The sequence below is a fragment of the Mustela nivalis genome, assembly GCF_964662115.1.
Source record: "Mustela nivalis genome assembly, chromosome: 19".
NCBI lineage: Eukaryota > Metazoa > Chordata > Mammalia > Carnivora > Mustelidae > Mustela > Mustela nivalis.
This window is the reverse complement of record NC_139038.1, coordinates 1,827,990-1,842,579: the sequence shown is the minus strand read 5'-3', so window position 1 is coordinate 1,842,579 and position 14,590 is coordinate 1,827,990. Positions and strand designations below refer to the sequence as shown.

General features: G+C 63.2%; 1 protein-coding gene across 5 annotated transcripts in view; it reads right to left on the bottom strand.

Moving 5' to 3' along the window:
* AMZ1 (archaelysin family metallopeptidase 1) overlaps positions 1-14,590 on the bottom strand; it is a 30,286-nt gene that overhangs the window by 13,784 nt on the left and 1,912 nt on the right. Inside the window, exons 1-2 of one of the 5 annotated variants that reach the window (XM_082714232.1) lie at positions 12,477-12,499; positions 2,539-3,051 (exon numbers count right to left, since the gene is read on the bottom strand). In XM_082714232.1, the coding sequence (XP_082570358.1) occupies positions 2,539-2,842 (304 nt within the window). In that variant the 5' untranslated portion in view covers positions 2,843-3,051; positions 12,477-12,499. Of the gene's footprint in view, positions 1-2,538; positions 3,052-3,280; positions 3,385-3,662; positions 3,862-4,093; positions 4,110-12,476; positions 12,500-14,590 lie in introns of those variants that run through there. The other 4 variants (XM_082714233.1, XM_082714231.1, XM_082714230.1 and 1 more) reach the window with 4 other exon arrangements.

Sequence of the window (14,590 nt, the reverse complement as noted above, 5' to 3'; positions counted from 1 at the left end):
CCACAGGCCCCCCGCCAGCACCCAGCACCCCCACTAGCACCACAGCAGACCCACTAGCACCCCTGTACCCAAGCAAGCATCCCAGCACCCACCACCAGCACCCCAGCAGCCCTGCCAGCATCCCTGCACCCCCTGCCAGTGCCCTGCTAGCACCCAGCACCCCAGCAGTCCCACCAGCACCCTAAACCCAAGCAAGCATCCCAGCACCCACCACCAGCCACCCAGCACCCCTGCCAGCACCCAGCACCCCAGCCAACACTTTAGCAACCCACCAGCAACCATTACCCTTGGCAAACCTCAGCAGCCCCACCAGCACCCCAGCACTCCCGCCACCACACTATTAGTACCCCATAATCCAGGACCCCTGCCAGCACCTCAGCACTCCTACCAGTGCCCTAGTAACCCTGTCAGCACTCTAGCGCCCCCTGCCAGCACCCGAGCAAACCTGCTAGCACCCAGCACCTGAACCAGCAACAGAGCTAGTACCCAGCACCCCAGCACTCCCAACAGCACCCAACACCACCATCACCCTAGCATCTCTTGCCAGCACCCCGACAGCACTACCAGTACCCCTGGTAGTACCCAGCTAGTACCCACCACCCCGCAGCAACTCAGCAACCCCGCCAGTGCCCCAGTACCCCTGCCAGCACCCCAGCGGCCCCCACCAACACCCCTGCTATCACCCAGCATCCCAAAACCCCTACCAGCACCTCAGTACCTCTGCCAACACCCCAACACCCCTGCCAACACCTTAGCATCCCCACTAGTACCCCTGCTAACACCAGAGTACCCCTACCAGCACCCCTGCTATCACCCAGCACCAGCACTAGGACCCCAGCACCCACTTAGCACCCTAACACCCCCGCCAGCATCCCAGCACCACCCGCCGGCCTCCTGCTAGCACCCAACAACCCAGCACCCCCACTAGTACCCCTGTACCTCCTGCCAGCACCCTAACACACCCACCAGCACCCCCTGCCACTCCCCTGCTAGCACCCAGCAACCCAGCACCCCTGCTTGCACCCAGCACCCCGTCAGCATTCCTGCTAGTACCCAGCACCCCAGTGCCCCCACCAGCACCTCAGCACCTCCATCAGAACCCCAGCACCCCTGCCAACACCCCAGCACCCCCACTGGCACCCTTTCTAGCACCCTAGCACCCCCACCAGTACCCCTGTTATCACCCAGCACCCCAGACCCCGCCAGCACCTCAGCACTCCTGCTAGCACCCCTGCTGGCACCTAGCACCCTAGCACCCCTGCCAGGACCCCAGCAGCTCCCGCCAATACCCTAGCATTCCCTCTAGCACCCCTGCTAGCACCCAGCACCCCAGCCACCAACCCTATCACCCAGCACTCCCGCCAGCACCTCCACCAGCACCCCTGCTAGTACCCAGTACCCCAGAACCCCCACTAGCACCCCAACAACACCCCCACCAGTACCCTAGCACCCCTGCTGGCAACCCAGAACCCTTTGCCAGCACCCCAGCACCCCCGGCAGCCCCCTAGCTAGCACCACAGCACCTCTGCCAGCACCCCTGCTAGCACCCAGCACATCAGCATCCCTGCCAGCATCCCAGCACCCCCCCCCCACAACAAGCAGTCCAGCATCCCCACCAGCACCTCAGTGCCCCCAACAGCACCCAGTAGTCCAGCACCCCTTCCCCCAGCGTCCCATCCCCACTGGTCCAAGAAGGCTGACAGGGACCTGCCTTTCCAGAGTCGGGCTGGAACATTTTTTAAGGGACAAAGAAAAATGGAGGAAAGGCCAATGCCCAGAGGAAAGATAAGAAGTCTGGGGGGCAAGGGAGCTCCAGGAAGGGCAGCAGGGACTCACCCAGGGTCACACAGCCCATAAGGCTGGCAGGGAGGGGGCAGCAGAGGCGGGTCAGAGAGGCCCCTCGGGATTAATGCTGCAAAAAACCTGCCTGGCAGGAGCAGAGTGGGACACAGGGAGGGTGCCGGTGAGGCCGGGCGGGCGAGGTGCCCTTTGCCGAGCCCCCACCAGGCTGTGTTGCAGGAGGACAGAGGGGCACAGACCCGGGGTGGCACCCTGGAGGGCCTGGGACGGGCTGGATGGAAATGCAGAGCCCCGGGCCACCTCAGATCCAGAACTACGTTCACGAGGTGCCCGTGATCTGCTCGCATGGGCACAGGAAGCCCTGGGGAGTCACTAGCAGGTGACAAGGAGCCAAGTACATGGTTTGGGAGCGATGGGTGGAGGTAGCATCTCCAGGCATAGCTGCAGGGCCATGGAGAAGGAGGGGTGCCTGTGGGCCTCTGGTCCCACAGGGCAGGCGGGACATGAAGGTTCTCCTGCCTATTCCTCCTCTGCAAAGCCAGGTCCTCACCTGCCCCAGTACCCTCTGCCGGCCCGCACCCCCACATCCAAACCCCCGGCGCTGTCCCGTTCCCGGCAGGGCCCACCTGGGTTCTGGACACAGAGTCCCTACCTAGATCCAGAGTCCAAGTTCCCCGCGGGGCCCTGCTGGCTCGGAGCTGCCTCCCCCAACCCCCACAGGCCCCCCAAGCCTGGTACCTATGGGCTGTAAGTAGATGTGCTTGCGGGCCAGGCCCGGCCTCCGGGCCGGCAGGGAGGCGTGGAAGGTCTGGAAGTCCTCGGGGGCCTCAGGGCGGCTGAGGAGCCAATCGAAGGCGGAGCGGATGAGCAGGGAGCAGAAGAGCGTCCTCTGGGGGTTGTAGGCCTCGGCCAGGAAGAGCCTCTCGGCAGGGGTGAAGGTGGCCACGTAGCGCTGCTGCAGGGTGGGATCAGTGGACACCAGCGCCTCCTTCAGGGCCCGTGGGCCGAAGCTGAACTCCTGGGCCGGCCTGCACTGCAGCATGGCGGGCCTGGCCTCTCCGGGCAGTCCCTGCTGTGGCCCATGGACACCCTTGGGGACGGTCACCAGCTCTTCCAGAACCTTCTGCAGGCCGATGGGAACCACCGAAAGGTGCTAGGCCAGCGTCCTGGGGCTCCCAGCTCTGCCCTGTGTGGGGTCTCCTTGAGACAGCAAGGAGCTGTGGCACGGACTCATCCAGGCCTGGCGGCACCCTGGGGAGAAGGGGACAGCCCCCACTGAGCACGTGCGGCCCTCCCACCCGGCAGGGAACAGAAGGACGGATGTCCTCCTGCTCTAGCCCCCAGCCCCTGTCTCCATGGAGACCCAGCACCCACTCCCCCACCCCACCTGCCCTCAGACGCCGGGGGAAGGGCCTCCCCAAGAAGAAACCCAGTCGTTCCTGTCCCTCTGTGCACCCCATCGCCTGGGGCCCCGCAGCACCTCCGTGTGCCAACTGGAGGCCTTCCGGGCAGGTCCCCGCATGCCCGAGGATGGAAGCCTGCTCCCCGAGTCGCCCGGCCGGCCAGGAGCCCGCACAGCACCGGGCCCGGAGGTTTCCCCGCACACGCGAGGCATGGGCACACGTGCCAACCACAGAAAGCTATAAATAGGGTGATGGGGCCAAGCCACAAAGAGCGCTTTAAGGGCTGGAACCGACGGGGCGGGGAGAGCAGACACAGGGGAGGACAGATGGGCTGGGAGAGGGGGACAAAGTCCCTTCACAGATCAGCGTTCTCCTTGCGAGTCTGAGTGCGCACGCGAACATCCAAGCTCATGGGAGACGGGGCCCCTTCCCTGCACGGGCTCCCTGAAATGCTACCACGTTTCCGGTGGACGGCAGGCTCCCGTCTCCATCCAGAGGCGTGTGCCGTGGGCAGGGGAGCCTCGCAGAGCAGAGGGAGCTGACGATGGAGGAAGCCAGAAGACGAACGTGTAACAGAGCAGAGCACGGCGGGGTGGGGGGCGGGGATCAGAACGCAGAGAACAGCACTTGGCCCGCTCTCCGTTTAGAAAGTCAAGCCAGCGATGCAAAACCCCAAAACAGGAACGGGCCTTGTTTTGGGCGGAAGAATGGAGAAATGAGCCCACACCCCCTTTGGCTAACCCTGACTTAAAACATTCATCTGGAAAACACACACACAGGCACGTGTGTGCACAGACATCTGTGCAAACCCACACCAATATACACACGTATACACCATGGCGTCCTCTGGAATTCCCAAGTTTTCTTGGAACATAGATCCGTACAGATACCCTGGCCTGTTTTCCGGAGTTCCTGGAGGAGTCGGGGGCCGGCCGGGACGGAGAGCCCTCAGAGGCACATCTTTCCTTCTGCGTGTGTGTTTTAAGAACAGAGATCAGGCCTGATTCCGTACGCAAGCTTAGATCCTTTCGATTTTGTATATGATGAGCATTTCCCCAAGTCCTTCGACATTCTATGAAAAAAAGCCATTTTAGGGGGGCGCCTGGCTGGCTCAGTTGGTTCAGTGTCCAACTGTTGATCTCAGAGTCAGGAGTCTGAACCCCATGTTGGGCTCCACGCTCAGCGTGAGACTACTTTTTAAAGAAATGCTGTTTTTTTCCTGACTGCCCCTCCAAAATGCCGTGATGGATGTCTTGGTACACAGATCTGAGTTTCTGTCCTCAGGAGAGATTCCCAGAAGGCACCACATGTCCGTATGGCCCCACTGTTTTTCAAAACCGTCTTGCCAATGACCCTTGAGCTCGAAGGGGTCAGCAGCCAATACAACTCGCCGCTGAGTCCCAAGTGGGGCCGTCTCCGCTTGAACCCTGGGGGAGGTGGGACTGTTGCTACCCACATTTCCAAGAGGGAGCCGACGATGTAGAGCGAGGTTCAAAAGAATTGTCCCTAGAGCCACCCAGCTGGGAACAGTTGGTGAGGGGGTGGGGCAGGAATGCACCTGTAGTGGGCTTCATCACCCAGAGCAGTGGGAGCCCCCATCACCCAGAGCCCCGGGAAACCCCATCACCTAAAGCCGCATCGCCGAGTGGTGGGCATCCCATCACCCAGAGAGGTGGGCCCCCATCAGCCGGAGCAGCAGAAGCCCCCATCACCCGGACCAGCGGGGACCCCACCTTCCCCACGGGACTCTAGCACAAAGCTGGCAATTTGCCACAAGGTATAGACATGTAGCTGCATGGAGAAAGCATCAGCTGCACGAACACACAGACCAAATCACAGGGTCTGGGGAGGGGCCCTCTCAGGCAGGCTTTCCATGGAGCCAGAAGGACCCAAGAGAAGATCTGGCTTTCCAGAGGTGGTGTTTGGGGGGGGTGCAGCACAGGGCACACAGGGTCAGCTTCCCTCCTTCCTTTGTCCGTTCCATTGGACGGACAGTCCGTGAGCACCTGCTCACCCATGGGGCTTGGCCAACTCCCCCTGGACCAAACAGGCACAGGTCCCTGGCCTTCGGGAGCTTAAATTCCAGCGACGTAAGGCAGACAGTACAAGGTAGCAAAAGTGGATACCAGGTAGGGGGTGTTAAAAGAGGAAAAATGGCCCCGGGGAGAAAAGGCAGAGCTGTCTGGGGGCCCACTGAGAAGACGATGTCCCCAAAGCCTGGAAGTGGCCAGGGAAGGTCTGGGGCCTGTGTCCCAAGTGAAGGAGCAGGTGCAAAGGCCCCGTAGTAGCTTCAGGGGCAGCGAGACCAGTGTGGTGGGAGGAGGGATGGAGAGACAGGCGCGGATAAGGCCATGCTGAGAACTCTGGCCTCCCCCTGAGGGGGTGGGGGGGTGCTCCGTGTGCACATCTTGCCCACCTACCCCCTAGTGGGCCAGCACCATACTGTGCAGATGCTGGACCCTCTGGCCAGCTTTCCGCGTGGTCTGTGAGCTCCTCACCATCCAGGGTCCTGGGGGTCGGGGACAGAGGGTGCTCAGGAGACCCTGGTTGAGGGAGCCCTTTGACTTTCAACCCTATGGGCTTCAGTGTCCTCCTGGGCAGGAGGGAAAAGGCACCATCCCAGGCGGGGGACGGGGGCCTGCCTTGAGCCCCGACACCATGCATACTCATTGTTTATTTCTGGACATGGGTGCCCTGATCCTGTTCCTCCGCCCTCGCCTCTCCCCACACCTTCCACTCACGAGCGTTCTCGGGGCACCCGGTAAGACTGTGACACATTCCCGCCAGCTGTAACCACCCCCAGTCATTCCCTTGCTGCCCCAGCCGGCTTGGGATCCTTCCATCATTGACAGCGGTCTAAAAACTAGCTCTCAGCGCAGCCCGGCTTTCCTGGACGCTTGGGAGGGCCTGTGTCAAGGGCAGACGGAAGCAGCCCCAGTCGGCAACCCGGCCCCCTGCCAAGTCCACACCCTGAGCTCCCCAGGGCCTCCATCCTGTAAACCCCAAGCTCGGTTTTTGACCCAACACCTCACGAGGACCCACAACTACCCAAAACGTAGCTGCCAGTATTCACCCACTGTATAAGCCGAGGAGACGGAGGCCAGAGAGGGGAAGCCACCTGCCCGAGGATGCACAGCTCCATGGCTTTGGAAGAGGCTCTCCTGCCTCCCGCGACAGTGTGCCTCACTCTGGGCCTCATTTCCAGGTCCTCCTCCCCCACCTGCAGGGGCTACCGTGTCAGTGTGCTCGCCCACATCCCCCGCACCACACTCCGCTCTGGGGTCCATGGCCCCCGGACGCCCCCCCAGCCCAGGCACAGCCCCAGGAAATCAAGAATGCCTCCTCTGTACCGAACATCCAACAGCCCTGCCACGTCGGTCCCCGGTGGGAATCGGACCCAAACTGTAAACCTTGGGCTCAGTTCCGCCGTCCCCACAGAACCCAGTCCCGTGGCACGGGAAAGGCCCAGAAGGCGCGTCTGGGAGCCTCAGGCACAGACCTGGGTGCCAGAGTTTGGGGAGACGTGGCCGGCAGTTCTGAAGGAGGCTGGCCAGGCCCCGTGCGCAGCCCGCGATGCCTCTTGGGGCTTCGCCACGCAGACAGACCACGGGGATCCCCCAGGAGCTCTGGCACACGTGGGCTACAGCCGCCGACAGCGACCGCCTCTGAACTTAGAACCGAGACACGTGTCAAACACAAGGACAAAGTTCTGCCACCTTCAGCACACGCCCCCACATGTGGCATCACGTGGCCCCTGGAGAAGCCCGCCTACGTGTGAGGAAACAGCCCATTAGGCCTCAGCTTTGTTGCGAGAACAGTTTTGGCCTCGTGGATCCCGCGTAGGGAGTCCAGCATCTACTGAGAAGCATGGTCTTCTCCCCGAACCTCCTTCCCTGAGACTCCTGCACACCTGCGGGCAACTACATGGGGGGGATGGGGCTGGCGTCAGCCGGCGAAACCTCATGCACCCTGTCCTGGCACCGGCCCCAGCCCCACCGGCCACCAGGGGCCCAAAGAGTCTGGGAGGAACAGCCACACTGGTCTCAGACGCGCTCAGGCTGGCAGGTCACTGGGACCTGAGGCTCCAGCTTGGGCACAAGTCTGTTGGAGTCCCTCTGTCTTTCCGTGCCGGTCCCGGCTGTGCCACCCTCTGGCACGCTCCTCTGCGTGTGGGTGAGGGCAGCAGGACACGGGGCGCGGGACACACCTGATCGTCCCACGGGAACCTCTCTGATGTGCGATGTCGCGGGCACTGTGATGGTCCCAGGGCCTCAGACGGAGCCACATGGCTGGATGGCAGCCAGCCCGTGTCTCTGAGCCATGCCTCACGATGGAGCCCGAGCTCCTATGTGCTGACTGCGTCCCCGAAGCAGAGAACGTTGAACTGTGGACACGGGGTGGGACGTGTCCTCTCCTGAGGGCAGGGATGACTCTGCACGGCCCTTCCACACTGGGGCCTTGGCCATGCTATTCAGCCGACCCCTCCGAACCTCTAGGGTGCCCATGTCCCCTGTCCCAGCCTCTGCTTTGCTGGAAGGACAGGCTGCCCAACCCCACAGCACTGCGCCCTTGTCCCCGTCGGACTGGACAGAGGCCCGAGCCTCTGGGCAAGAAACACTCTGATTCTTGTTATTCTGAATATGCTCGGCACAACAGCCCAGCAGCTGCAGGGAGCCCTTCAGGAGCCCGGGGCCCAGTCCTCGGGGGTCTAGAGCAGCTCCACGCGAAAGGCACGGTGACGGCTTCGTGCTGCTCCGAGGGCTTCCGTTTGCCAAGGGGGTAACCCAGGGCTTAGAGCAGAGGGGCGAAGGTCCAGGAGTGGGACCCGGGTCTCCTGCTGCGGCTCCCTTCACCGGTGAGCCCTGAGCCCTAGCCTAGACTCGGGACGCCCTCCCTTTCCCTTCCCCGCGCCCCTCCCTGTCCAGATGCCAGCCATGCGCCTAACTTCGGTGTCTCTCCTGCTGCCTTGTTTTCCTGGGGCTGTAACAGCGCACTGAGCCTCCCTGCCCAGGAGCACAGGGGTCCCTGAGGCCCCTCCGAAGGAGCAGGAGGGGAGGAGCCCTGCGTGGGGTGAGCTTCTCGGGGTCCCTCCCACCCCATGGTTGAGGGGGCTCCATGCCCTCTTTCCCTCGCCCTGGACTCTGCTGCTGCCTGTCTGCTTCCAGCACCTGGGCCATGCTGTCCTGGGCTGCCAATGGCCCTGTCCCTCCCCAGACCCCTGCACGGCGGGGTGTCTCCTCTGCGGGGCTGGCTGGGAAGTCTGGCTCTGGCGCGGAGCTCGGAGCACCAACCCTGCACCAAACCACCCTGGCACGCTGTCCTGACACTCCCCACCTCCTGCCCCGGGGCCGTGCGGGGAGCTCCGTTTCCCTGCAGCCAAGAGAAGGTATGACCGCCCCCAGGGTGTCCTCAGGGCTCATGCAACCGGACCCGTGGTGCACCGCAGCCCATTCAGCCCAGACACTGCGACCTTCGCTCCGGCCCCCGTGGGGTCCCCATACCCCAGGCTTCCCATCCCCCATGTGATGCCCATGACCTTCGCACCTCATCCCTACCTTACAGCCCCGCATCCTCGGGAACTGGCAGAAGCAGCGCGACGGAAGGCAGCATGGAACACCTGTCATGGGGTCCCCGTGGGACGTCAGCACTGGGGCAGAGACTAACTAGGGTGGTACCCCAGGGAAAGTGTGATGGGGTCGCCAGGCAGAAGCGGGGCTGCTCGCTGCTGCCGTCTGAACCCCGCGCCGTCCACCAGCAGGCAGAAGGCTGATTGGAGCTCCCGGGCCCCAGGCATGGCTGCTGACCTCCACGAAGCTCGGGCAGAGCATGCCTGGGACTCCCCGCCGCTCCCAGAAACACATGGGAGAGGGCAGGGGGTGGAGCCTGAGCTCCTGGACCCAAACAGGTGAGGCAGGTAAGACCCCAGGTGAGGCAGGTAAGCCCGCACAGTCCAGGGAAGGCCCCAGGTGAGGCAGGTAAACCTGCACTCAGGCAGCAGTTACCCCAGTAATGTGGGGTACAACTCCAGCATATGACACACGCCCAGTTCTGTCACTGTGCCCCTCAGAACTCCCCCTGGATTTGGCGGTCCTCCTATAAGAATGGAATAACTTTCCAGGACTTTTCTGGGCCAGGCACGCTGAGCGCTCTGCACATGTACCCTCATTTCAGCATCTCAACGAGCCTGAGCCCTGTTGTCCCCATTTTATGGACAAAAAACCGAGAGCAGCCTCAGTGCAGAGCGGGGAATGTTCTAGATTCGATGGAACCACCCCTGATGGCCACCCGAGGCCCCGTGGCCTTGGGTGTGCCTTAGGGGCTTCCGCCATTCACCCCCAAAGAACTTTGACTGAGGACCGGTCTCCTCTGGAGGATTTTGCAAAGACTTCCCAGCAAGCCCCGGGAGGCATACGAATAATCCTGAGCCACGGGGCTGGTGGTCAACCATCTAGACTTGGTACTCGGGCAGCCGGGCCAGGGAAGTCCTTTCCCATCTGAGCTCTTTTCCCACCTGCAGGACGGAGACACCAAAGGTCCTGGCTCCACAGGGCAGGGCGTGGGAATAGCCCCTCGGCTGGGTCGCCTGCAGAGCTCCGGCTGGAGGGGGCTTCTGTGACAGTCCCCTGAAACTCAGTATGTGTACCCCTGCACCTCCCTAGATACACTGAATGTCCCCTCCAGGGGGTGGGCCAGGGGCTGGATGATGTGGTCACCTCCGGTAATCCTTATGCCAACCCAGTGGGCAGGAAGCCCTGTCATCCCATTTTACAGATGGGGACATGGAGGCTCAGGGAGTCCCGGAAACGGACACTGAGTTCCATGCAGTTCCTGAGGTGTATCATGTCATCTCGTCCCAAGCCCCAGTCCTCATCCTGACCTCACGCAGCTCCGGACGCCACCCGGCACGGTCGCTGTGGTCTTCCTCCCGGGTCTCTGTGTTCTCTTCCGGAACATTCCGCCCCACCCCCGTGGCCTTGGCTCCTGCTCCGTGGCTCATGAAGCCCTGACTGTGCACGGTGCACGGACCCCTCCCTCTCGCCCCTGCTCACCCTGGTCCAGTCTGCAGTTCATACGACAATTGTGCGCAGCGGAGCCCGGTTTCCTGCTCACCATCCCTCCCAACCTCCCAACCTCCCTCCCTCCGTGTCATAAACCCACGCGGGGACTTGAGTGCTCTGGGAGGCGTCTGGATCAGAGCCTGGGACGTAGCAGATGGTCAGTGAGTATGTGCCGGTTGGAGAAACCCTTTATGCCGTCAGAGAGAAGGCTACCTCTTTCGTTCGTGTCCGACTGAGGTCACGTATTCCCCCAAACACCTGTCAGCACCACCTCTGAGCTGGACCAGGAGGGGGTGAAGACTTGGTCCAGGCTTCCGGGCCTGTCGGGGCCCCTGATCTGGGACGCTGATGGCACGGATGCAGCCTGTGGCTTGGGGCCAAGTCACCGGGCTGACCCTCAGAGCCCTCAGGCCACCTGCCCTGGAAGCGTCAGGTTGGGGATCCCTAAGATATCCCCCGAAGGGTGGGTGAGAGCCACAGAGGCTCCCGAGGCAGCCCACCTCCACGGGAACAGGAGCACCCCACCCATCACTGCTCCTGTGAGCAGGAAGGAGCGCCCCGGCCTAGTCTGGAGTCCTGAGGGCTTCCCCGTGCGTGTCCGCAGGGCCGTGCTCCACACTCAGATGAAGAAGACGGGGCTCATCCCTCTTTCGCACATGGGCCAGATGGCGCAGCAGTAACTGCCAGCGGGAGGAAATACGAGCTCTGGGGGCACGGAGTCTGAGACCCGTTTAGGACACCTTGGCCATGGTGAGGAGAGGTGGGGGGACGCTGGGTTTGGAGCACGAGCCGGCATGCTGTGGACGCGTCCCTCTCCTGACACCCTCGCCAGCACCCCTTCCTGGCCGCGTGGCCAGGACGGACCAGGGACAAGATGGTTGCGGGGGGGGGCGGGTGTTGGCGCGGCCGGTGGCCCAGAGGGGAGGGCCGTCCAGGAGGGAGGATGGGGAGGGGGCCTCTGGGCCGGGTTCTCAGGTTTCTGGGGCCTTCCCTGGACGAAGCCGTCCTATCGAGTAGTGGTAAGGAGTGAAGGGTAACTGGCAGGGGGCAAACGGGGGGGCCCTACCGTTCTTTCAGGAGATGTGGTGTGACGGGGAATGAGACCAGAGGAGCTCGGGAGTGCAGACAGAGAATGCTCTAGAATGGGGTCTGGGAGATGCTGGGGGAGGGGCCAGGGCTGATGTCTGCGCTGTGGGGGCCGGAGGTGCCCTCACCCCCTGGCGATGGTCCCTTCAATCGTACAGAGAGCCCACACCAGATCCTCGCATGCCATTAAAGACCAGGGGGAACAACCTTCTTGCCGTTTGCAGAAGCAGCCTTGCCCCCGGCACTCAGAGCCTGTCTCAGTCCAGACACTGGAGGTGTGGGGGAGGGTGTCTGCACAGCTGGGGAGAGACCCCGGGGACAGCCCTGGCACGAGGTTCCCATAGGGTGAAGGGTGAGGTCCCCTTCTGGCGTCAGGGGACTCCTGGGCCCCCAGAGGGCTGCTGCCCCAGGACCCCACACCTGTCTCGGCTACAAATGTGCCCCACCTTGAGCTCCCCAAACCAAGACACGCCAGGATGCCTGGGGCTCCCTCCCTGCTGTCCCTCCCCAGGGGTCCCTGCCCCAGCCCCACAGCCCCAGGTTATCAGGCCTCCCCACTGACAGCACACGGACCTCCTGGTCCTGAGTCCGCTTGCGCGGCCGTCTGCCTGCCATCACCCAGGAAAGCACGGGAGTGGGCCAGGCAGGGTGTGTGCGGCCGTGCAGCCCATACCCCCATCTGTGGGGCCCAGACAGACCCACCAATTCAAGTAACCACTGTCCTGAGTCCCAACCACACTGGGCACTGGCTTGGGACCCCAAAAGCTCAGTGAACAGGTGAGGGCGGGGAGCGGGCACCCCAGGCTCTGCCCTGCCAGGCGCCGCCAACTCCCATGAGGTCCCTCTGTCCCTTCCCCAAGGGTCCTACCTGGGGTTGATGGCTGGGGGAGCCGGCCGGAGGGAGAGACAGAGGGGCTCTGTTCTCAAGGCCCCTGAGCGGGGGGCCCCCTTCTCTCCCGTGGCCATGGCATCCGGGCTCCCGTGGGGCACCCACAGCCAGCAGCCGTGAGAGCGGCGCCTGGCTCTGCCCAGGGCCAACGGCGAGTGTGGTCCCGGCCCCGCACGGCAGCCCCGTGGCAGGAGCGGGCTCCACGTGCAGGGGGAGGCCCCGTCTGAAGGCTGGCCTTACAGCTCCGGCTCCGGTCTGGCCCCCAAGCTGCCCTGTTTCTTTCCGGAAACCTCTATGCTAAGGGCTCCCTTTGAACCAAGTGTCGCCCTGCTCTGGACCGCTGGCCCCCGGGCCCTCCCCAGCCGCCCACCCGTCTGCCTGGCCTCAGTCTGGACAAACAAGTGCCCCCACGGATGGCTGAGGGATTTGTCATCATGGGCGTCTGTTGCTTAAACCGTAAGAAATGATGTGACAACAAACATCCATTGTAGCAGATTTGGAAAACTCTGAAAAAGCAAGAGAAACAAAGAAGACCCTGTTGTGTAACCCTCGCGAGGTCGTCTCTCGACTTGCTGCCAGACATCCTTCACAGGATCCTTTTGCTCCATGTCCGAACCTATTTCTCAGGGGTCCGCGCCCCACGTCCGGCCCCGTGGGCGGTGCCCTCCCCGACAATGAGTGGAAACGGGCGACCCCACCTGGGAGCGTGGTGTTTCATGGACGAGTCACCTGGTTTGGGATGTTTAGTTTTTTTCCCAGGTTCCTCGCTATTTTACGAGTGCACCGTCTGTGCTGATCTTACTTCCCTACATCTTTGCGGCCCGTGTGTCCGACTCTCTCCCCCTCGGGATAAATGCCCACAAACAGAGTCTGGCTCACGGGGCTACACATTGGACGCACGACTGGGTTCTCCCCGTGGGGGTCAGAGACCCAGGAGCCACACGCCTCCCCGTCCGCGCCCTCCGCGCTGCCCCCGGGACACACTGGCCGCGGAGCCCAGACCACTCCAGTGATGTCTCCTCATTAGAGCCGGTTCTCAGAACAGGCAGTGATGTCAAAGTCCAGCTCCAGGCTCACTGCCATCCTGTGGCCCGGGCAGACAGGGTCTGGGGAAGCGCCCGCATCTCCCTGCACCTGCTCCCTGGGAGGGGTTGGGTAGAGGCCCGTCTGCAGCCTCAGAATGGGAATAAGGTCTTTGTAGAAGGAATTAAGGTAAGAACTTGAAGAGGAGATCATCCTGGATCAGAGTGGCCCTAGATCCGATGGCAGGTGTCCTTCTCAGTGACAGAAGACGACACAGGAAGGCCACGTCGTGGTGACCCCCACGGCCAACACGCAGGACAAGCATGGGAGGCCGGGGCCGCGGGAAGAACCCTCCCCCAGAGTGTCTAGAAAGAGCACGGCCCTGCGACCCCTTGACTGGGGCTTCCGGCCTCCAGGACGGAGAGCATGGGTCTTGGCTGTTTCCCAGCCCTGTGGTCTGTGGGACTCGTCGTAGCCTCAGGAAGCGGATCCCGGGCTGCAAATAGGAAACCCGTCCACAGGGCTGTTGCTGGGGCCAGGAAGCACTTCGTCGGCCCCGAGAACGCAGCAGCCGTCACCCAGCCAAGCTCAGACAGCGGCGGCGTGCCAGGTGCTGGGCGGGGGGGGCGGGGGGGGGGCGGGCCACCCTTCTGTCCGCTGGCAGCAGACACGGCAAGGGCCGACAGAGCACTGTGGTAGGCGCTGGAGAGCCTGTGCAGCGTGAGGGGGACGAGTGGCCTGGCTCAGGGGCACAGGGGTCCTGCCGGCCAGGGGGACTGCAGGTCAGAGTGGGGAAAGGACTATCCGAGGGACTAGGGGGATGAAAAGCTCAGGAAGGGGAGCAGGGCGACATGGGGGGCGGGGCGGGGGTGGTCAGGGGCCTTGGAACAAAGGCAAGGGGGCCGACAGCCCGCACGGACGTTCGTGTCTCCCACTAGGTCCCCTGGGAGCTGTGCGGGGGAGGCGGGAACATCAGGCCCAGGCTGTGGGAGGATCTCACCCTGCTGCTCAGTGGGACCTGGGGTTAGCTCGAATGGAGCAGGGATGTGGACTCAGGGCCTCCCTGCCCGTGCCCCAGCTCCCCCAGGCCTCCGGTCCCAGCAGTGCTCCTGGAGTTAAGCTGTGGTCCCTGGAAAGTGAAGCTCAGCCCCCGCCCACCCACCAGCACCCTGGGCTCCCGGGCACTCCCAGCTCCCGGAGCTGCAACTCCTCACCTCCAGCTCTGGAGGCCACGGGTTGGTGGGGGTAGGCGGACAAAAGCCCTTGGCGTTGGAGGTGGGAGAGATGGGAGTGAGGGGCAGAGCAGGGCTGGAGCTGCCAGAAGGGCCCGG